This window comes from Staurois parvus, unplaced genomic scaffold (assembly GCF_062004578.1).
Source record: "Staurois parvus isolate SC_StPar_1 unplaced genomic scaffold, SC_StPar_1.0 ptg000562l, whole genome shotgun sequence".
NCBI classification, from domain to species: domain Eukaryota; kingdom Metazoa; phylum Chordata; class Amphibia; order Anura; family Ranidae; genus Staurois; species Staurois parvus.
In genome coordinates, this window is record NW_028318358.1 from 2,943,977 (window position 1) to 2,968,285 (window position 24,309).

The 24,309-nt window shown below is 41.4% G+C and overlaps 1 protein-coding gene across 4 annotated transcripts in view; it reads right to left on the reverse strand.

The window, feature by feature from the left end:
• Positions 1 to 5,201: 5,201 nt before the first annotated feature.
• PDE1B (phosphodiesterase 1B) overlaps positions 5,202 to 24,309 on the reverse strand; it is a 470,076-nt gene continuing 450,968 nt past the window's right edge. For 3 of the 4 annotated variants that reach the window (XM_089691396.1, XM_089691399.1, XM_089691398.1), the window contains 2 exons: positions 20,768 to 20,836; positions 5,202 to 17,192 (listed from right to left, as the gene is read on the reverse strand). In XM_089691396.1, coding sequence (XP_089547522.1) covers positions 17,173 to 17,192; positions 20,768 to 20,836 — 89 coding nt within the window. In that variant the 3' untranslated portion in view covers positions 5,202 to 17,172. Of the gene's footprint in view, positions 17,193 to 20,730; positions 20,837 to 24,309 lie in introns of all 4 variants that reach the window. The other variant, XM_089691397.1, reaches the window with a different exon arrangement.

Below are 24,309 nucleotides of genomic sequence, written 5' to 3' on the forward strand. Positions count from 1 at the left end.
ATAACAAAGTGGAAGCAACCTGGAACAAAAGCAACTCAGTCATGAAATGGTTGGCTATGTAAAATGACTGTGCGGGGTCAGTGCATGCTGAAGCGCACAGTGCGCAGAAGTCGCCAACTGTCTGTAGAGTCAATAGCTAAAGACCTCCAAACTTTGTGTGGCCTTTAGATTAGCACAACAACAGTGCATAGAGCGCTTCATGGAATGGGTTTCCATAGCTGAGCAGCTGCATCCAAGTCTTACAGGTACATCACCAAGTGCAATGCAAAGCTTCAAATGTAGTGGTGTAAAGCACACTGCCACTGGACTCTAGAGCAGTGGAGATGTGTTATCTGGAGTGACGAATCACACTTCACTGTCTGGCAATCCAATGGATGTGCCTGGGTTTGGTGGCTGCCAGAACGGTACTTGCCTGACTGCATTGTGCCAAGTGTAACGTTTGGTGGAGGGGGGATTATGGTGTGGGGCGGCTTTTCAGAGGTTGGGCTTGGCCCCTTAGTTCCAGTGAACTCTTCAGGCATCAGCATACCAAGATATTTTGGACAATATCATGCTCCTAACTTTGTGGGAACAGTTTGGGGGTGGCCCCTTTCTGTTCCAACAAGACTGTGCACCAGTGCACAAAGCAAGGTCCATAAAGACATGGATGAGAAGTTTGGGGTGGAGGAACTTGACTGGTCTGCACAGAGTCCTGGCCGCAACCCGAAAGAACACCTTTGTGATGAATTAAAGCGGAGACTGCGAGCCAGGCGTTCGCGTCTGACATCAGTGCCTATTTTCACAAATGCGCTTCTGGAAGAATGGTCAAACATTACCATAGTCACACTTCTAAACCTCGTGGACAGCTTTCCCAGAAGAGTTGAAGGTGTTATAGCTGCAAAGGGTGGGCCAACTCAATGTTGAACCCGGACTAAGACTGGGATGCCATTAAAGTTCATGTTTGTGTAAGGACAGGCGTCCCAGTACTTTTGGCAAAATAGTGTATGTTATAGCTTAACTCCAGACAATTTGTGGGGTTTTGGATGCAAATGTTAGAACATCTGTTGGGGTCCTCCTAGATATCTGTGGCCCCATTGTGAACATCTTTTACTTGGTGATCATACCGCCTTGTCCATGAAAAGTATTATTATTTTTTATTATTATACAGTATTTATAAAGCGCCAATAGTTCGCTCAGCGCTGTACATTACAAAGGGGGACAGAACATGTGACAGAACAATACCAATACAATGCAAAACATGAGGGGATCAAGGGCCCTGCTCTTTCGAGCTTACAATCTAGGAGGGAGGGGGTGGTGGCACAGGAGGAGATAGCTGTGGGGGATGGAGTGGTAGGAAGAGTGGAGGAGGTCGGCAAGTTAGCAGGGGGTGGGGTAGGCTTCCCTGAAGAGATGGGTTTTCAGGGTGCGCCTAAAGGAGAGGAGAGTAGGTGATAATCTGATGGGTTGGGGCAGGGAGTTCCAGAGAAAGTAGAAAGTAATGGACAATCTCTCCAATGGGGACAGAGAAACAAAATGTATTTCCTCTTTCTTTTAACACAGTGGAGAGGGGTTAGAAACCCTGTTATGTTTTTTAAGCATTCTGTATAACAAACCATAAATAGATAGGCACTTGCTCAATAAAATACTGTAGGCATACTAACATGAAAGTAGATACACATATATTGTACATAAGAAGTGCTCTCCCAATACCATGTCAATAATTAACTGCTACAGGGTATAATAAAGTCTCAAAAAACTTATGAATGAATGAGAGTCCCATAGGAGAGCCATTACTAGAAGGGGAGCTTGCAGATTCATTGTATGAGAGGCTGCAATTAGGAAGCCACACACCATTTGATTACCTAGCGATATTTATTTATTTATTTTCAGGTACTTATATAGCGCCATCAATTAACACAGCACTTTACATACAGTGGGGCAAAAAAGTATTTAGTCAGCCACCAATTGTGCAAGTTCTCCCACTTAAAAAGATGAGAGAGGCCTGTAATTGGCATCATACGTAGACCTCAACTATGAGAGACAAAATGAGAAAAAAAATCCAGACAATCACATTGACTGATTTGGAAAGAATTTATTTACAAATTATGGTGGAAAATAAGTATTTGGTCAATATCAAAAGTTCATCTCAATACTTTGTTATATATCCTTTGTTGGCAATGACAGAGGTCAAACGTTTCCTGTAAGTCTTCACAAGGTTGGCACACACTGTTGCTGGTATGTTGGCCCATTCCTCCATACAGATCTCCTCTAGAGCAGTGATGTTTTGGGGCTGTCACTGGGCAACATGGACTTTCAACTCCCTCCAAAGGTTTTCTATGGGGTTGAGATCTGGAGACTGGCTAGGCCACTCCAGGACCTTGAAATGCTTCTTACAAAGCCACTCCTTCGTTGCCCGGGCGGTATGTTTGGGATCATTGTCATGTTGGAAGACCCAGCCACATTTCATCTTCAATGCCCTTGCTGATGGAAGGAGGTTTGCACTCAAAATCTCACGATACATGGCCCCATTTATTCTGTCCTGTACATGGATCAGTCGCCCTGGTCCTTTTGCGGAGAAACAGCCCCAAAGCATGATGTTGCCACCCCCATGCTTCACAGTAGGTATGGTGTTCTTTGGATGCAACTCAGCATTCTCTCTCCTCCAAACACGACGAGTTGTGTTTCTACCAAACAGTTCTATTTTGGTTTAATCTGACCATATGACATTCTCCCAATCCTCTTCTGGATCATCCAAATGCTCTCTAGCAAACTTCAGACGGGCCTGGACATGTACTGGCTTAAGTAGGGGGACATGTCTGGCATTGCAGGATCTGAGTCCCTGGCGGCGTAGTGTGATACTGATGGTAGCCTTTGTTACGTTGGTCCCAGCTCTCTGCAGGTCATTCACTAGGTCCTCCCGTGTGGTCCTGGGATTTTTGGGCTCACCGTTCTTGTGATCATTTTGGCCCCACGGGGTGAGTTCTTGCGTAGAGCCCCAGATCGAGGGAGATTATCAGTGGTCTTGTATGTCTTCCATTTTCTAATTATTGCTCCCACAGTTGATTTGTTCACACCAAGCTGCTTGCCTATTGCAGATTCAGTCTTCCCAGCCTGGTGCAGGTCTACAGTTTTGTTTCTGGTGTCATTCGACAGCTCTTTGGTCTTCACCATAGTGGATGTTGGAGTGTGACTGTTTGAGGTTGTGGACAGGTGTCTTTTATACTGATAACAAGATCAAACAGGTGCCATTGATACAGGTAATGAGTGCAGGACAGAGGAGCCTCTTAAAGAAGAAGGTACAGGTCTGTGAGAGCCAGAAATCTTTCTTGTTTGTAGGTGACCAAATACTTATTTTCCACCATAATTTGCAAATAAATTCTTTCCAAATCAGCCAATGTGATTATCTGGATTTTGTTTCTCATTTTGTCTCTCATAGTTGAGATCTACCTATGATGCCAATTACAGGCCTCTCTCATCTTTTTAAATGGGAGAACTTGCACAATTGGTGGCTGACTAAATACTTGTTTGCCCCACTGTATATATATTGTACATTCACATCAGTCCCTAACCCTCAAGGGGCGTACAATCTAAGGTCCCTAATTCATACATACACATATTAGAGCAAATTTAGAAAGGAACCAATTAACCCACCAGCATGTCTTCGGAGTGTGGGAGACAGGAACCAATTAACCCACCAGCATGTCTTTCTGGTGAGTGAGAATTTCATCTTTTACTCATGAGTGGTGGAGAATTCATTGGATTCATGTGACAACCTCCTATGGGACTCTCATTCATTCATTTTCAAGTTTTTTTGGACTTTATTATGCCCTGTATTAGTTAATTATGCACATGGTGTTGGGATAGTATTTCTTATGTATCTGTGTATTTACTTTCATGTTAGTATACCTATTTTATTGAGCAATCGCCTATCTATTTATGGTTGGTTATAAAGAGTGTTTATTCACTTAATAGGGGCAGATGCCACTAGTGCCGGAGGTATGGCAGAATTTATCATTTGTTTTAATTTTGTTTAATTACACATTCACATTTGGTTTCACAGGCGCCACAATATTCCTTTTTTGATTTATAGAATTTTTTATAGGTTGCTCCCCAGCCCCCATAGTTATACTCATGTCTGCTTAATGCTGTTATTCTAGTGGGGTTTACGTCTGTCCTTTTGCATCCATCCATTCAGAGAGGGAGTTTGTAAAATTTTGGTCTATGTTGTCAGATTGCGGTTAATGTATGCTTGGGGTTGTGTAGAGAAAACACAGTGAAATTGTGAGGAAATCCATGCAAACAATGGGAGAGCATAATACTCTATACAGTTAGTATCTCTATAACCCAGGACCTCAGCAAAGGCTATCCACTTAAACTTGCCATAACATGGATCAAAATTCAGCTAGTTCATCAGTGACTGACTGAATTTCAATCCATGTATAGGCACCCTGGTTGTATACAAGTCAATCTATCATTCAACTTGTGTACACCCAGCCTGTTGGGTTTTCCCCAAATAATTAGTGCCGCCGGCTTTAGCAGGCAACATTATTCATTGTATTCTGCCAGTTGTAAAGGCTTCCCATGCTCCCCGCCAGCAGAACACAATAGCGCTGTGGGAGGGATTCCCCCATCAACACCGACTGTGTTGATAGGGGAATTGAGCAATTTTCTATTTCAATCATTTTCATTGATATATATATACAGAAATACAGAAATATATAACAATAGTGAAGGAATATCAGAATCCCACACAGGTTAAATACAATATATCTGAAAGTGCTCCCAAAGATGTGTTAACAAGCAATATGTGGTTATAACAGAGCTAATTGTCTGTAGATTCAGGAGGGGTTCCATCTGTCACACCGGAACATTTTCAGTATATCAGTCAACACCCCCCCCACCCCCCAAAGGAGAGGTGCGAGGAGACAACTGACAGTGGATGCATTATGCTGACGAATCAGGCATCACAACTATTCCCACAAACGCATCCCCTTACTGAATAGAAGGGGTTAGGTATTGTATTGCCAGAAAGTTGAATCAAGCAATTTTCTATCTTTCTGTGGTGGAATGAAAGAAAATGGCAGAAGCCAACATGCTGCCCTTATTACATAAATGGGGACTGGATTTCCCCTAGCCATTACACATTACTACTATTTACCGTATGGTGGAGTTTTTTTGCTATGGATCATTTTGATTACAAACACCATGGAAGCACACAACAATTGTTCTATTTGAGAGATGCTTTATTAATACTATTATTATAGGAATTAAAGACAGATGTACATTCTAAGAGGTCATTTCCCCTTATTATTATTTTACATGCGCATAGTTTAAATCTGACAATGTGTTTTTGTGGGGTGTTTTTTTTGCATCAGTTATAGCAGTGCAAAAGTTTTCAACATATCAAGAAAGAAAAGGAATTTGTGTACATAACAGAATCCACAAATAACCCATGCACATGGACATTCTAGTTAACCTGTCTCTTCGTCATTTATTCTATAAAACAGTGTTTATATTATTTCTGGTAATGTGACATATGCTGTTTCTTAGCAACTGAAAACCAGGCCACAACTCCAGTTACTTGTCATTGTAATGCAGAGGCAACATAGGCAGGAGCCTAGGGCTTCATGGATGTTCAAGAATTCCAGCTACAAGTTTCATACTTCTGCAATAAGCCCATGGGAGATAGAACAAATAGTCAAAACTGTGCTCCTGCCTGTCATTCCCTATGCCAAGCAGTTGGTGTTTTATGCGTTGGTCATGCCTGTACAGAAAATGCAATTAACATGGCTTCCCTGTGCTTTTTGCAATCCTTACCATAGTCAACTGAAGATATGGGGGGTGGGGTCAAAGTTGCTATCTTTTCTTTTGCATTTTCTGCCACAATCAGTCTCTGCTGTAATGGCAAACTTACCATTTGAAGTAGTCATCCAACAGTCCTGGCCAAACCTGAGGTCTGATGTCTTATATTATAGTGTACAGTCCAGGTCTCACTCTAAATTTTTTGATAGCTATGTTAGTTAGAGATTATCAGGGAAGAATGAAGATTATAAACTGTGGAGCAATATTTTGAATTAAGGTGAATTTCCTGACGAGTAATTCCACCAAAGATATTCATTACCAGTACCAATATGAATAACGTGGCAGCTAACCTAAGGCAATAGCTGGAGAAATGTAAAACATCAGCATTCTCTGGAAGTATGGCTAGTTGTATAACACTCTTTCAAGTTGTAGCTCTTTCATATTATTCATTTTTTAGTTTTAGACTTTGCCTATAAGTGGTCCATAGAAGGGCATTGAGAACTATCAGTCTGGATCTTTTCCTTCAAGAGCCACATAAATATGTATGTTTTAATGCTGTTTTATGTGACAGTGAAAAAGCCATAGCACCATGCTCATCTCAGCTCTAAAGCTGGCAACATCAGCCTAGTAAAGAAAAATATTCAACCAAGTTGGGAATTGTTTCCACCAACAGTGATGGCCAAGGATATCTGTTTCTGCCTTCTGTACAGTATATAATATGACTGTTGCCTGATCATGCTGAATACATTTTGGAGATATAACTTGTATGAACACTTTAAACTACGGTAAATAGAAATCTTTATGTAGCCATAATACCAATTGCACAATGTTTTTGAGTGTTTTTTTTTCCTTTTCAAATTAATACATTTGAATTAATTTACAAATGAATGTCTAGATCAATTTAACTATCCATAAAATTCTCAAACAAATTATAACTTTATTATTTCCATAAACATTTTTCTGTCACATTATGGAAGGTCATATATAGTAATATATTACATTATAATATATTGTTTTCTTTAAAGAACTTTTATTTCATTATTTAATTAGAAGGCAACTTCATTATAATTGTTTCCTGTGTATGCATCTAAAAGCCCATACAGGGCACAGTACATTCTACAGGGTATGGAGAGAAGTGGGGCTGCTTTACTAATATGACACTACCCCTCCTGCCAATTTATCCCATGACATTTTGAGGAAAAATACTATTTTGTTGAAATAAAAAAAGAAACTGTCCAACTCCATTCAGATGATGTAACCCCTATGATAAGTTCATGTTGTAAAGCATTTGCTGGTCGAATGTAAATATACAGGCGATGATTTTAATAAAGACATAACTTGAATAGATTATGGTTTTCTGTATGTATTTCAGCTTTAACACAAACCTATGTATGCACTGATCATTAGTAACAACTGGCAGAAAATAGTCTGCTCTTTGAAAACCTGACAGCGTACTGCCAGGTTTTCATGACTGTGGTATGGTGCGGTCCAACCCTTCCTATTCTTTCCGATTCCCTATTGACCGGGGACAATGGGATCACAACCTGTATCCAACAGGGAGGTGAGGGAATGGGAAGAGCCAGGCAGCATGAAGACCATGACATCTGGTCAAAGTTTCCATACATGAGCACCCAAGATTATCAGAGAAGTGGGATGGTTTATGATAAAAATGCAAAGTGTGTGTTCAAGTGAATAAAGATACCCTCACTATTAACTTGCCATTATTCTAACTGATACAGGTACACTTTAAGCTGGTTTACACCTCGTTTATCATACCACCTCTTTCTTGATGAAAATGTTTGCACTGCCAATAAGCATAGCATTTGGAGTGTTACAAAATAAGATCGGAAATAAATTCAAACTGCGTACCACTCTGGTACATCGGAAGCCAGATATTTACAAATCTCTCTTGAGGTTTTAAAGAAAACATGTCATGAAAAGAATTTGATGGCTGCCATTTGAAGGTGATCATTGCCTGGCTGTTTATGCTTCACAGACACAGAACAAGTATGCACATTTGGAAAATCAGAGCAAAGTCAAAACTCTTGTTGGCATGTAGCAGGGCAAGCTATGCTTCTGTGTCTCCTCCCTTTATGTTGGGTGGTGTTATAAGGGAGGGCACTCACAGCTCACTGCTGGGGGATATGGCAGCTGTCCTTGTTGTGTTTCAGCACACTGGTGCAGGAGTAATGTAATAGAGGTGGGGCTACGGATGAATGACCGCTGGTGCTGTTCCGTTTGGTTCCTGCATGTTTACTCCCAGTAAGTACACTACAAGACAAACACAAAAAACGTATTCTATAATTACTTTGGTGGCCATTTTGGGAGAGCCTGTGTTATAATAAAAGTGTGACTCAGGTAGGCATCCTAGTTGTGGATAATACAAAAAGAGAGTAATGCAGCTCTCAATTGTTGATCTCTGTGATAATTATGTTGGGGGAGGACGCCAACTTGATAGGGATTGTTTGGGAAGGTCTACTAGAGTTACTAATGCAAGCATCCTAAGCATGAAGCCAACAGCTAAGAAAGACAAGTGCACTAAGCAATTTACAAATTCCATGCTTGACAAGGTTGCCAGATAAGCATTAGACTCCAGGCATTCTCCACTTCCAACACATTTAGGCACCAAAAGTAATATTACAGTAATTTGCAAATGAAAAATATGTCACCAAGGCTGCCGCCACACCTACCAGTTGTTTCTGTTTGCAATGTTTACTTCTTGTGTCACTAGTGCCTTGCAGACACATTTTTAATTTTGTTGGAAAGTAAGTTACACTACCTCATGTAATGTCTGAGATTGTGTGTGTGAAAGTTACTACCTCTTCCTTGATAAAAACTTATGTCACACATCAGACTCCTCATTTTTCTTCACTGCCCATTGTTGTTTTACATGCATACTTGCTCAGAATCTGTGATTCATCAGAGGCTCATCATGACAGCCCGGCAACTTGCATTTTTTAAAGTAGAGATCAATAATGGAGCCCCATGTTTCTCTTATGACAAGTATCCCCTGTCCCTCTTGTTTTGGAAACCAAATGGATCTCTACCACTAAAGTACTTTTGTACTCAGAGAGGACCAGGATCTTCAACCCAGTTTATAAAAAAGTCAAACTCAAAGATGCATCGGTATTGACAAACATTTTTAGAACTGTGTTGGACTCATTCATAATGAGTATGAATCACTTCAAATGTACAGTTAAAAATATAAGATGCAACCCTAAATAAACCCTTAACCCTAATAAGTTAACTTAGTTTGCTGAAGTTTAAATGTGTATCTCCTATACATGGAGCCTCACCACCAAGATAACAGGTAGTGATGCCCTTTTTAAAACCATACATGATTTTCTGTATATGTTGGTGTAGATTGTTATAAAGTACTCAACAACTCTATAAAAAGCAATAAAGAAAGTAAAAGAATACAGGTTAAAAAAGCAAGCAAACCTGTTTCCTTTATCTTCACAAATGTAACGTCTATTGTATTATTATACACAACCAAGGAACCACCAGTGAGGTTATTTGACACATGAGGTCACTGGACAAATACAGAACAATTTAACTCTTATTTGGATTTAATTTTTTTTATAAAATGTGCGGTTTGATTAAATTATTTTGAGACATGCCCTGAATCATGGTGTTTATACAGATTGTTAAGGAAGACTAACAAAATACCACATCAGGGCTTAGCACTCAGTGCCCTGATTCTTTCTTGTTGAGTTGTAGCACTTTCTTTGCATTTAGTGGGGCTCAAGCATACATATACAAGGAATGTACTGACACAGTCTAATCATGCAGTCAGTACAGGCAGTTGAAACTTCCACCCTTCAGATATACAAGGTGGAACTTTTTTTGTTCTTCTGCTTGACACTATCCATACCCACATCTTCTACCATTAGAGATTTGTGTACATCATTAAGAGAAGGAAGTATCTCAAGAACTGCTTGTACAGCCTAAAAGACAACAACAGCGGGTCATCTTTTTGTCTTTTCTACCCTAGAGGACACCCTGCCTGAGAAAAGGTCTCACTTTTTTTCTCAGTCTGACTACATGGCATTAAAATGGTATATCAGAGGGACCTGAATGGAAGATACATTTTTAATGTAGTACACATTCTGCATGGAGTTTTTTGGCAGCTATGCAACAAAGTATTTTCCTTGCAAATACTCTGATGATGTCGTAGAGACCAATATTTTCTCACTTCAGGTTCAGTTAAGTTGCAATAAGCTCCCTTGAATGGTTAGAGGTTGCATTAGTTCACCTAGAAGTGCAGGACTGGGTACTGAAGCCCTTAGTTGTTTGTAGTTCTGCAACTGTTGTGGAGTTACATGACCTCATAAGACTGCTAATCAGATGAATATTGCACTTCCTTTGGCAGACATATAAAAAAAGTACAGTAAAAGCCTGGCTTCAACACCCTTTTTTTTCTCTTTATGCATGCATATGTCCGTAGTGCAACCTGGCCAGAGACTGCCATAGCCATCCACTCATGGGGTGTCTTCTGTATATTTCTGAACATACAACAGTTCTTTTTTTTTTTTTTCTCTTCACTCCCATATTTAATCAGCTATTTTTCCTGTTCATCCAGTTGCTTAATCAGTAGCATTACCAACACCTCTAGCACCACTTCCTTTGGTGTTCAAAACGATTCTACATCATGTTGTATAACATAAACAATTAAGCAACCAAACAAGGGTTTCCCCAGGTATTCAGTCATGGAAGGGAGGACTCTCCATCCTGACCATCTCCCACCTCTCAGCTATTTCATGATGCTCCAATATATCCCTCATATGGTTTCCTTGGCTTTTTGAGCCGCAAGGCAGCAAAAAAGGCTGCATAAGCTGCATGTCTGCCTGCGGTACTTAACAACAGTTGGAGAGCCACAAATTCCTTTCGAGATTCAGCAGTACAGCATATTACATTTTAAAGTAAGCAGTATAGAATGTTACATTTAAAATATATTTTAACAGCAAAGACAGATGAATGCATGATGATAAAGCAATTTGGCATGATTGTGAAGAAAAAAGGAAATCATATTCACTATAGAAATATGTGTTCCATATAGTAATGTATTGATTTGCACATAGTGTGAGCACAAAAAGGACAATGATATTGCACAAGATAAAAAAAACACAATTTGTGAAATAGATGGGAGAGTTTCTCTTCTAAAGCGCTCCGTTACTACCTGCAAAATATCTCACTTTGTGAAATACAAATATATATCTATATATATTTTTTATTTGTAATATATTATTACTATATACTATATTTTCTGCTTGTATCTGTCAAAGGTGGAACAGATCCAGCATATGGGGAATCTTCGTAGCAGGACAGATAAGTTTATGGTAGAAAAAGAAAATCAGGGCCTTGTTGCCATAGTGAATTCAGTTAACGGGAACACAAGAGCAAAGTTGCAGTGGATGAAAACAGTGTTTCACTGCCAGCATTCGGTCTTTTCAGCTGGAATGATGAAATAAACTTACATGGAAAAAGTACACCGGTTAAGGTGAAGGCCTCCATTTCACCAGAGTAAATGATCAGTCAGGAGAATATTATATAACGGACAAGAAGATATTCCATAACTTTAAATGTGTTTTAAAGTGCTTTTCTGTACAGCAGCAAGGAAAGTACAAATGAAGGAGGTGAACATGTAAAATGGCCACAGCATATATACATAATGTATGTGAAAATATCAATTAACCAACAATGCCTTAGTAAAATGTCTGTTTTATGATGATGGATTTTAGTTTATAGCAACTTGGTGATTCAGTGACCTAGTCAAGCTGGCCCTTTGATTTCTTTATATTTCCTTAAAACTCACGTCCTTATGTCTGGTGACTATAAAGTGGTCATTTAACTGTTCAAAAATATTGAGTTTGCAAGAGTAAACCTGAACTAATATATGAAAGTATATTGACAATTCATATTTACTGGCATTTTAGTGTAGCTCTGTTCTCTACAGGCCAATGTCAGAGATACTCCTGTGAAAGTTAGCTGTTTGCCTATATCAGTGATCTCTAAACTCCTGGAGTTGGATGTGGCCCTTTGCTCTCCTTTATCTGGCCCTTGGGGCACTGTTCCTCTCACTGATAGAAGATACAAGAGGGAGCCTGGGCTGGAGCAGGGGTCAGCAATGTAAGCATCATTGGTGTCAGTGAGAGTAATAGTGCCCCATCATTTGTGTCAGTGTGGGAGGAATAGTGCCCCATCATTGGTGTCACTGACACCAATGATGGGGCACTATTCCTCCCACTGACACCAATGATGGAGCACTATTCCTCCCACTGACACCAGCGATTGGGCACTATTCCTGCCACTGACACCAATTATGGAGCACTATTCCTCCCACTCTCACCAGCAATTGGGCACTATTCCTGCCACTGACACCAATGATGGAGCACTATTCCTCCCACTGACACCAATGATGGGATACTCCCCCTCCTACTGACACCAATGATGGGGCACTATTCCTCCCACTGACACCAATGATGGGGTACTATTCCTCCCACTGACACCAATGATGGGGCACTATTCCTCCCACTGACACCAACAATGGGGTAGTATTCCTCCCACTGACACAAACATCTGGCCCCCCTAAAGTCTTAAGGACAGTAAATGGGCCTTTTGTTTAGAAAGTTGAGAGACCCCCCGGCCTATATGAAGTCCAGTGAGAGTCAGCTGTCTGCCTATGTAGACTCTCAAAACATAGTCAGTGGAAAACTGCACATAAAAAACATAATTTTAAAATCACAGCTTTTTAGTCTCTATATGTAGTGGCTGAATTAGTTTTCTTTTTTTAGGTTTATTTTTCCTATATTTTTACTTGGTAATTCGGTAATACGGGGCTCACTTACTCCACTGTATCTACAGAAGGAGCCATATATCCCATACATCACCTAAGGCAGCTCTCTTAATTTGGATTACAAAAACATTTCTATCTTGTTATCTCTGTTACACTCCATTGTATCTATGGAGGGAGCCATTTATCACCCATGGCAGCTCTATTAATTTGGACTAAAAACATTTTGCTCTTGTTATCTGTTACACTGCACAGTGGGAACCATATATCACCTAAGGCAGTTCTCTTAATTTGGACTACAAAAACATTTCTCTCATTATCTCTGTTACTTGGGGGGGATTTGTAGCCTACAGAATATAGCTTGGATGGAAAATAACTTTGTTTGCAATTTCAGGTCAATTTACAGGAAGTGACAAGGACACTTGTATGTATTTTCTGTGCTTGCTGAATGTGTTGTTAGCCTGGAAAATAACAACAAATACAGTCACCACATGTAAGGACTGTCAAGCTGCATTGCAATATTCATTTTTGTACCTGTGTTTTTCGTATAACCATTTAATTTCTTCCAGTATAAAAGTAACAATACTAAGACCAATCATGTGATAGAAAGTCTAAGAATAACTGTCCTTGGAAATGCCACTTTTAAACTGATTGCTCTGTTTTGGGTGAAATGGCCAAAAATCAGAATTATAATGGATCTCACCAAACAGATCCCTCCATGCCCCAGTATGGTTGTGAAAGAATGATAGTGGTTGAATGTTGAGTTACTTCAGTCATTGGCCACTGATTTCTGTGAATGTTCCTTTGGAGCTGCACTACAGTGTATTTATGGTTTCCTGTACCTTCTACTGGTCTCACCACAGGATTATATGGAGTATTCAGTCAGATGAAGAATAATAGCACCTTGGCTTACAGACACACTTTTAGACGGTTATGGCTGCAATGGGTTTGTAAGACATATCCACATAGGGGGCCCTTACAGCTGTAATGATCTGGAAGGTGATAAAGCTGCCCACTCCACCAGAGAAACACATTTTGGGAGGCATTGGGTTTTTTTTTATATGTTTAAATATTTTGAAATATTATTTTCCATTGTGTCACTGAATACCTGCACTGGTTCTTTTATAGAACAAACTCAGCTATTTAGTTTGTTACTGTTAGAATTTTTTTTACAGTAAAACTGAGCAACAACTGCCCAAGACATTGCAATATAATAAGGTATAATTTTACAAATTTCACATAGCCCAATGTGAGGCTGTTTTTCTTTCAGTCTATTAATCTATGTTTTGATGGGTTTTACAGAAACTGTTCTAGAACCCATTGGCTCTCTAACCTCAATCTTAATTTAAAAGTGTACTTAGTGATTCATTCAAATCCAACTCTTTGTGATTCCATGGATTTCAGCACGCCAGTCTGTATTTCAGTAACTGTCTTTCTGCGCTATCAAAAATCGATACATTTGTTTAACCCCCAAGTTAACTTAAATGTTTTAGCACCCTAGTGCCCAATCTGTGGAACCTTGGTACTTGTTGTGTGGCTCTTGGACCGGAGCAGTCAGAAGCAGGAGCATTGATTTGTAAATAGACTGTAATGTCTATGATTTCTGTCAGGTTAATGTATCATGTCCACACTATCTGACTCTCATCTGCAGCATATCTCCCATTTCCAACCATACCTGTAGCATGTCTAAAGTATTTGATCATTTCCTCTCTGCAGTTTTAAACAGTCTCCTGTAGTATTCTGCAGCATCCTCCTCTAGATAGGCTGCAAGGTAAATTTAGTTTTTGTCTCCATTGTAGTGAATGGAGCAGTGATTGATCATGTTGGTTTGTTCATGGTCTCCTGAGCTGAGTTTGATTATTCCTCCTACCACTGAAAGAAGTTTCCAGAGCACTGGGCTGGGAGATTCAAATGCTCAGTTGATTATTTATCATACCTCAGCCAATCCCAGGTAGGAGGCATCCAGATGGTGGCTGGGGATGTGATAAATAGGCAGGAGGCCTGAACAGTGTTAATTTTCCTCAAGGGAGGGATCCAGGTCTCTGGGAGCTGCTACTTCTGCAGGCAGCTTCACTAAAGACAAGAAGCTGTTTTTTCTGAAAGGCATTGAATGGAAGTCCTGGGTCTGAAGAAGGATCTAATTACTCCCCCTCACTTAGGATTTACCTGTGGATGTTTGTAGAAGACAGCTTCTGTGTAAAGACCTTACTGGGGACTGTTAGTTGCGCAAGTTCCAGAAGGAAACCAGATGAGCCAGATGGTGTTATATAGACTGCTGTGGTAGGGTCCTAGATATTCTGGCCATTCCCTGCCACCTCCAGAGATTAGAGAGAAATTTGCCCTCCTATTGTTGTTACTTTTTTGGAGTATCATGTGACACAAACCCCTCTCCTGTTCAAGTTCTTCATCAATAAACACTAAAAAGACATCCCCTAGCTTTAATTGTCAGTGTGCATGGTACTGAGCGTGTATGACTGGCAGCCTCTGTACTAGTTGGGAGAACCTGTGTATATTATCAGCAGCCCATTTGGTTACAAGTGCTACAGTTACATATATTGAACCTTATGTGTGGTAAGGCCCCCTATACCACTGTTTTAGCTTTGCATGGTTACTTCAGGGTAGAGTTAATCTTTATGTAGTGTACCCTCTACCCCTCTGAGGTCCATAGCACTAACATAGTCTGCTACTGCTGTACTTACAAATGTGCTGAAATCTTGCTAAGCTGATCTCTTCATACTGTACATAACGTATTTTTAGTTTCTCCCAATCTGATAAATTCTTCCCAATTCCCAATTCTTTGCAGTTTCCACAGATGGCTAAACAGATTTAAATGTCAAGTTGGTCTCATTAGAATGCCTAATGAGAACTATCAGATCTATCTGATAAGCTGTCACATCAGAATCATCTGAAAGATATCTGCTGCAAAAAATTAAACCGCAATCCATAGCTAAACAATTTACAATAAATCACCTTAAATTCCTTGACCTTTTATATTTGAATATTTTGGATGTAAGATCAAATAAGCAGAACTTGTTGACTCCAACCCATTGGAACCCCATTGTCTGCAAACTAGATCATGGTAATGCAGCTCCCTGAAAATCTTTAACCTGAGATGCGGTGACGAAGTTCCAACTCAAAATATTAACCAAAAATTATTTGTCCAAAAAAAAGAATGGACTGTTAATCTCTAACCAGCGAGCAATTGATAGTTTAAACCATGCCAGGCTCTGTAAAGTAACTGAAAGTTTCCATACTAAGGTATTGGAAGGGTTGATGAACACGCAGTCATTTGAGATAGACTTTGTACAGCACACTTCAAAACAAGGCACAGAAACACAACACCAAAACCCATGACACGGACAGGAGACAACAGACAAGAAATTCTTGTTATTCCACCACAGGGAATGAAGAACATACAATGATCTACAGGTGCTTGGCTTGGAAATTTGTTTTTGGGAATGGTCAACTGAACAATGCTCTGCATATTCTGAGAAGAGAAGTTTGCAGAGCATTGTTAATCTTCTTGGAAGATGTCTAATGTCCTCCTGCTTGGCGGGTCTTAAAGGAAGAAACAGGATTAGGTTCTGCACATATTAATAAGCTAAAGAGAACATATGTGTAGCGGCATTTAACAAGGAGGAGTCTACCAACAATGGGCTAGGTGGAAATGTTGCAATACCAAGTAAAAAAAATCCAAAACATTGCATTCGTCTATTTTAACTACTGTAAGTACTAACATGCTTTGGTCCCCTTCAGAATAACTACATTGTAATGAAGTGGAAGGAATGGTCCCATGATCCTTCAGAACAGGTCCGATTTCTTTATTCTTCCAGGTGGCTCAGAATCAGTGAGTCTCAAACCATTTACTATTGGTGGATTCCAGATGTCATTGTAGTGTAACCCAAACATAGTGGGGCCTGAGTGCTGATTTGAGGACCACGACTCTGAACTCTGGATGCAGTTGTCTATTTGTAACTGTTTTTGGTAAACATTGTTCAATGTTTTGTTATATTGCATTTTCCTAAGTTACAAAATGACATTTACTGTATTTTGAGCCACTCCTTGTTTCCTTCTTGAGGTGAGGTGACAAGCCAGAGCTCTATATCCTGTTCTTCATGTCACTGTGCATAAGTGAAGTGTTTTTTGCATCACTCTGGAAAAACAAGAACTAAATCATGCAGAGCCTTGATAGAGCTGTGAGAGGCAAACAATATAAAATGTAGATGAATGTACGTTGGTGACTGCATACAGCAAAAATAAAATTTAAAAAGTATCCTAATCTAGGAGACACACAAAAGGAAAAAGACAGCTCTGTTTCAGAGGCTGAACAGAGCAAAGGCAGTTCCATATGTTAATATCCTAATGATCCACAAAAAAGAGACAGACCCACAAAGCAGAGACAGGTGGACAGAGACAAAGAGCTGTGCATTGATCTGTGGGTCAGCCCACACAGTATCACAGACAGGGGATTCTGAGGACAGTCAAGTTCCCTGAATGCCAGATGTTCTGTGCGTGCCAAGTGACCTGCGACTTTAGATCCAATCTCTTTATTCCCTGTGCCCTAGTCCTTCTGTACTGCAGGGAGGGGATCTGAACCTCTATGCAGATGGAGTAGCGCCTGTTAAATGAAGAGAGAGAGAAGCATGTAAGAATATTATAGCATTAAACAGTACTTCCCAAAGAGTGGATCACAGATGGCATGTTTCCTCACTGTAGGTTGTACACTGAGAGGCTCAGGACTTACACAAGGCCATAGTACACTATATTGCCAAAAGTATTGGGACACCCTGCAGTCACCTCCATGGCCACAGGTGTATAAAATCAAGCACTTAGGCATGCAGACTGCTTCTACAAACATTTGTGAAAGAATGGGTCACTCTCAGGAGCTCAGTGAATTCAAGCGTGGTACCGTGATAGGTTGCCACTTGTGCAATAAGGCCATCCGTGAAATTTCCTTGCTACTAAATATTCCACAGTCAACTGTAAATGGTATTATAATGAAGTGGAAGCAACTGGGAACAACAGCAACTCAGCCACAAAGTGGTAGGCCACGTAAAATGACAGAGTGGGGTCAGCATGCTGAAGCACACAGTGAGCAGAAGTCACCAACTGTCTGCACAGTCAATAGCTAAAGACCTCCAAACTTCATGTGGTCTTCAGATTAGTCCCACAACAGTGCGTAGACAGCTTCATGGAATGGGTTTCCATGGCTGAGCAGCTGCATCCAAGCCTCACATCAACAAGTGCAATGCAAAGCGTCAGATGCAGTGGTGTAAAGCACACCACCACTGGACTCTAGAGCAGTGGAGATGTGTTCTCTGGAGTGACAAATCACGCTTCTCTGTCTGGCAATTTGATGGACATGACTGGGTTTGGTGGTTGCCAGGAGAACGGTACTTGCCTGATTGCATTGTACCAAGTGTAAAGTTTGGTGGAAGGGGGAATATGGTGTGAGGTTGTCTTTCAGGAGTTGGGCTTGGCCCCTTAGTTTCAGTGAAGGGGACTCTTAAGGCATCATCATACCATGCGATTTTGTACAATTTAATGCTGCCAACTTTGTAGGAACAGTTCAGGGATGGCCCCCTCCTGTTTCAACATGACTGCATACCAGTGCACAAAGCAGGGTTCATAAAGACATTGATGAGCGAATTTGGGGTGGAGGAACTTTACTGGCCTGCACAGAGTCCTGACCTCAACCCGACTGAATACCTTTGGGATGAATTACAGTGGATACTGCGAGTCAGGCCTTCTCGTCTGACATTAGTGCCTAACCTCATGAATGCGCTTCTGGAAGAATGAACAAACATTCCCATAGACACTCCTAAACCTTGTGGACAGCCTTCCCAGAAGAAATTAAGCTGTTATAGCTGCAAAGGGTGCGCCAACTCAATATTGAACCCTACAGACTAAGACTGGGATGCTAGTAAAGTTCATGTGCATGTAAAGGCAGGCGTCCCAATACTTAGGGCAATAAAGTGTATGAGGGAATATGCTCAACCTTATAGCAGCTACAGATGGTAAGTTTTAGAGTGAACATTGATTAAATCAAGATTATCTGCTTCTATTGATGCTTGGTGCCATATTAGAACATTGCAATGGATGCTGGCTCCTCCATAGAGCATATCATTAGCCATCTTTGGATAAAAATAATGGTAAAACCAGGCCAGAATCCCAAACTAAGGGATTGAGATAGTAACAATTATGGTGGAGACAACGCCAAATGTCACTAGGTTGTCACTCAACATAGCAACTGCTGTTGAAATTATCTAAGTGTGCTCAGTTTACATTGTCTATGTTCACTTGAATAGTTCCAGTGGCACTCTAGTAACTGATAATATCTTCCTAAAAGCTGACAGGGGCTGGGATGGTGGTACATCAATGAACAATGTCTGGGAAATTTTGATATGATAATGACATATAGCTATTGTACAACCTGTTCTTTTATAAGAAATGAAACAGTTCTGTTCCATGGTTTATGAAAAGACAGTCACTTCATTCTCACAAACTCCATTTCCCTAAGCCTTTTATCCCTCTTCCAGTTGTTCAGTAAACTATGAAAGAATATCAACAGGGTGGTAATGTCCTGTCTTTTCTGGAATAAGCCCTGGTAAACACTTGCCCCTTCTGCAGTCACTTTTTAATAAGTCAGACTGGCAGCACTGTACCGTGCAATAGAGTTTGAATGGTCTGCAGTATTGACACTCTGTCAGGGTGATTTCTGATGTTCTTTAAAACTGAAATCCAGCTATGGATTTTTTTGCATACTTACATTGGTCCTGCTTGGACCATTGTAAGTATGCATATGCCATAACCAAGGAACCGCTGGAGAATCACTGTAGTAGCCACTGCCTTACATGTCCTATGTCGAATGGGAATGCTTTGCATTCAAAATGCATGAATGGCATCCATGCCAAATGGGCAACATCCTGTGTTCACTATGTAACAGGGCAGTTGCTTGGCATGGGATCTGGAAGAGGTGACTACTACAGTGATTTTCCACTTCTCCAGTGGTGCCACAGGTATGGCATATGCATGCATCCTTACATTGGTTTAAGCTGGATCAATGTAACTATGCAAGAAAATCCTAAAATTCAGCTTTAAAATGATACCCAACCAATATTACACTTAAATGATATAATTAAACTGTGTAAAAGGAAAAAAAATATACATCTACTGTTAGTTATATATACAACATCTACATTATCTCCTTTAGCAAACAATTTGTGATGGGTTTATTTTAGATTTCTACTATGTTGTACAGAATTGATAATGAAAGCCAACATTTAATACAGTTATACATTTATGAAAGAGACCCTGTCCCCACCTAGTACTCATTAAACCAAATGAAGTAAGGAAATTGTATTAGGAGTGACTCCGATCAGCAAACATGTTGATGGCAATTCTGCAATCAACATGATTCCTCTGCTGAAAGGGCACACGTTGCTGCAGTAAGCAAGGTTTTTGTGAGTACTCCTGATACAAATTTCTTTCCTGCCTTTAGTTTACTGAGTACCAGGTGGTGACAGGGTCTCTTTAAAGAGTTCATTAAATGGATTTTACGTACATCGGATAAAAGCACCCCAATTGATAGCAGTCTCCTGTAATCCCCTTCACATGAGCACTCACACTGGCAGAGGGGACTTAGGTCAGTCAATCAGGCTCTATTGTATTGCACAGTGCTGTCCACCTATCAATGCAAGCTTCCTAACAGGTGAAGAGAGCACAATGATGACCTAATCAGTGCACTGTACTTTACATGGAGGTCAGTAAAAGGCCATGATCTGGCCATGCTGCCCAACAGGGGTGTCAGGGTAACAAGACTGAGTAAACAAAATGAAAAATGCTTTGGCAGGTAAGATGGTGTTAAAATTGGGGTTTGATGGGTGTTTAGTCTTTAAAAAAGATCATCTGGGGCCCAGGAGAGGTCAGCGTATGAATCTGGTTACAGTGCAAAAAAGGTCTGTAGGCTAACCTTAGGGTCATCATGAACATAATGATGTTCCATATGTGTCCATATGGAAGGTCTGTTCTTTAGATGCCCAGTACATAAACCTGCTTGCTCCTACAGGTGCAGCATGCACATTTATATATTCACAGCCTTATCTGGTGTGCCCTGCCTGTCCTGACCTGACCTATCTCTCTGTGCACTTCCCTACCTGGTCTCCATGGAAACTGTGCACTAGTCCAGGTTACCATTTTCCTCTGTGCTATGCTCTTCCTCACAGGGCGAAAGCTCATCCACAGATGTTTGGTTCGTGATTCCTAAAAATGCAAAATGAACAAGTATTAATGTATAACTCAAGGAAGATAGTAACATTAGGTAAACATTTTAAGGCATGTAAAGCTTGATTCACAAAATAGTAGTTATCATCTTGTATAGTAGCTTAATGACACTCATTTTCTATTCTATGGGTCTCCAAACTTTCTAAACAAAGGGGCACTTTACTGTCCTTCAGACTTTAGTGCGCTGGCAATGGGAGTAGAAAATGCTCCAGCATCAGTGGGAGTAGATGTTTTAGGCTTGGTGGTCAGTGGGAATAAATTAAATAGTACCTGTGGTCAGTAGTAGGAGGAATCCCCATCATTGGAGATATTGTGAGTAACAATGGCCCATCATTGGTATTAGTGTGAGGAATAGTGCCCCATCATTGGAAATATTGTGAGGAACAATGCCCCATCATTGGTATTAGTGTGAGGAATAGTGCCCCATCATTGGTGTTAGTGGGAGAAATTCACAGACTTTTGAGAATGAATTAACTACCTTAGCAGCTGTGGGCTTGTAGTTTTCAATGAACTACCACAGTGCTGTGGAATGGCGGAGCTCTAATAGGAAGAGGTGACAGTGGGAGGAACAGTACTCTATTGTTGTTGTCAGTGGGCGGAATAATACTCCATTGTTGGTGTCAGAGGTAGGAATAGCGCAACATCATTGGTTTCAGTGGGAGGAATTATGCCCCATTGTTGGTGTCAGTAAAAGGAATAACATCCCATCATTGATGTCATTGGGAGGAAAAATACTTAATCTCTGATGTCAGTGGATGAAATACTTCAGCTCTGATGTCAGTTGAAAGAATAGTACATTATATCAGGGGGAAGAACAGTGACCCAACGACAGGATAAAGACAAGCAAAAGGCATCCAGCCTGTGGGCCACAGTTTCCAGACCACTGCTCTAGTCTCTCTGAATATCCTGCATTGTGTATTTTCCTTTTTAGTCCCCCTTCCTCTCTTTCTAATTGGAACATTTGTTGGATCCACTGAAATGTTTTTGAAAATGTCAGACCCCCTATCAACATAGGTTCAGGTGAAGCTGATTATTTTTATTTGCCAATAAATATCTAATTTATTTATTATTAATAAAGTAAATTATTGATAACAACTGCACGCTTATAAATGGACAATCCTTTCTCTGTTATTAACCAAAGAACTTCATATGTAGTAGACCATGTCTTTCTCTCTTCGTATCAGAATAATGCTCACAATCACGAGCTGTGATTGGTCAGTGCGGCAGGGGCATATTTGCCACGAGGTAAACAAGGCGTTTGCCTAGGGTGGCACTTTTCATGGGGGTGGCGCGGCGCCACCGCCCCCCTACCCCCCTTCCCACGGAAGTGACACTTAGAACAGGGGCTGTTATGGATCTTACTTGTGTCCCACAAAGGCGCTGTTGGAGGAGAGGTAGAGAGGGTGTCTGCTGTCTTCATTTCCCAGGTGGATGATCATGGATCAGATGCCGGCACAATGTGGGTGGGAATTTTCCTTTTGGGTGACATGCCGCCCCTCTCATCTGGCCACACTCCCGGGATCACTGGGCGGCCTATAGCAGCCTGTCCCTCCCTCTGCTAGCTCCACCTCCTCACCGGTGATTGGCCGCCGGATCTGTAGCTCAGGGAAAGCACACAGGCAGAGAGGAGGAGCCAAGCAGCAGCATGAGGATTGAGGAAGCTGATCGGAGTGAGGGAGCAGCTGGAGCCGGTAAAGAGGAGGAGAGTGGCCAAACAAGGAAGACAGCTGATTGGTAAGGTAAAATGTCTGTGCCGTGCGGCCGGGATCTAGGCAGAGCAGATGGTGCTGCTGCAGCCAGGTATGCTGACTGTGGATGGGAGAGGAAGGAAGCCCGGGCTGGAGCAGGGGTTAGCAATGTAAGCATCATTGGTGTCAGTGGAAGTAATAGTGCCCCATCATTAGTGTCAGTGTGGGAGGAATAGTGCCTCATCATTGGTGTCACTGACACCAATGATGGGGCACTATTCCTCCCACTGACACCAATGATTGGGCACTATTCCTCCCACACTGACACCAATGATGGGGCACTATTCCTCCTACACTGACACCAATGATGGGGTACTATTCCTCCCACACTGACACCAATGATGGGGTACTATTCCTCCCACACTGACACCAATGATGGGGCATTATTCCTCCCACACTGACACTAATGATGGGGCACCATTGTTGGTATCAGTGGGAGGAATAGTGCCCCATCATTGGTGTCAGTGTGGGAGGAATAGTGCCCCATCATTGGTGTCAATGGGAGAAATAGTGCCCCATCATTGGTGTTAGTGTGGGAGGAATAGTGTCCCACCATTGGTGTCAGTGGGAGGAATAGTGTCCCATCGTTGTTGTCAGAGGGAGCAATTGTGCCCCATCATTGTTGTCAGTGGGAGGAATAGTGTCCCATCATTGGTGTCAGTGGAAGGAATAGTGCCCCATTTTTGGTGTCAGTAGAAGGAATAGTGCCCCATCGTTGTTATCAGTGGGAGGAATAGTGCCCCATCATTGGTGTCAGTGGGAGGAATTCACAGACATTCGTGAATGAATGAACTACCTTAGCAGCTGTCGGCTTGTAGTTTTCAATAAACTACCACAGTGCTGTGGAATGACGGAGCTCTAATTATTATTATACAGTATTTATATAGAGCTAAAACGTTTGCTCAGCGCTCTACATTATAGTGGGGGACAGAACTTGAGACAATACAGTAACAAAACAAAACACGAGGGGTTCAAGGGCTCTGCTCTTTCGAGCATACAATCTAGGAGGGAAGGGATAGTGGTACAGGAGGAAGTGTCTGTGGGGGATGGAGTGGTAGGAGGAGTGGAGAAGATCGGCTGTTAGGTGAGGGCGGGGTAGGCTTCCCTGAAGAGATGGGTTTTCAGGGTGCGCCTAAAGGTGAGGAGGGTAGGTGACAGTCTGATGGATTGGGGTAGTGAGTTCCAGAGGATGGGGGAAGTCCTGGAGAAGTCCTGCAGTCGGGCGTGGGGGGTGGAGACCAGGGAGCTAGAAAGTAGGAGGTCTTGTGAGGAGTGAAGATTACGGGTAGGGTTGTATTTGGGTATCAGGTCGGTGAGGCAGTTGGGGCAGTATTATGAATGGCTTTGTATGTCTGTCTTAGTAGTTTGAATTTAATGCGTTGGGCAATCGGGAGCCAGTAGAGGAAATGACAGAGGGGGGTGGCAGAAGCGGAGCGGTTGGTAAGGTGGATGAGTCTGGCCTCTAATAGGAAGAGGTGAAGCCTAAAGTGGAAGGGATGGAGTTTACAGATGAAGGGGTGGATCTTAAACAGAAAGGGGTGGGACAAATTTAGATGTGGGGGGGTGGCCAATTTTAGTCTTGCCTAGGGCAGCACAAAACCAGAATACACCACGCTGCGGTCACGTAATCACACTGAATGACATGACAATTACTTGGTCCCAGAAGAAAGAGAGATTCTACAGTCCACATGCCCTACAGTCATA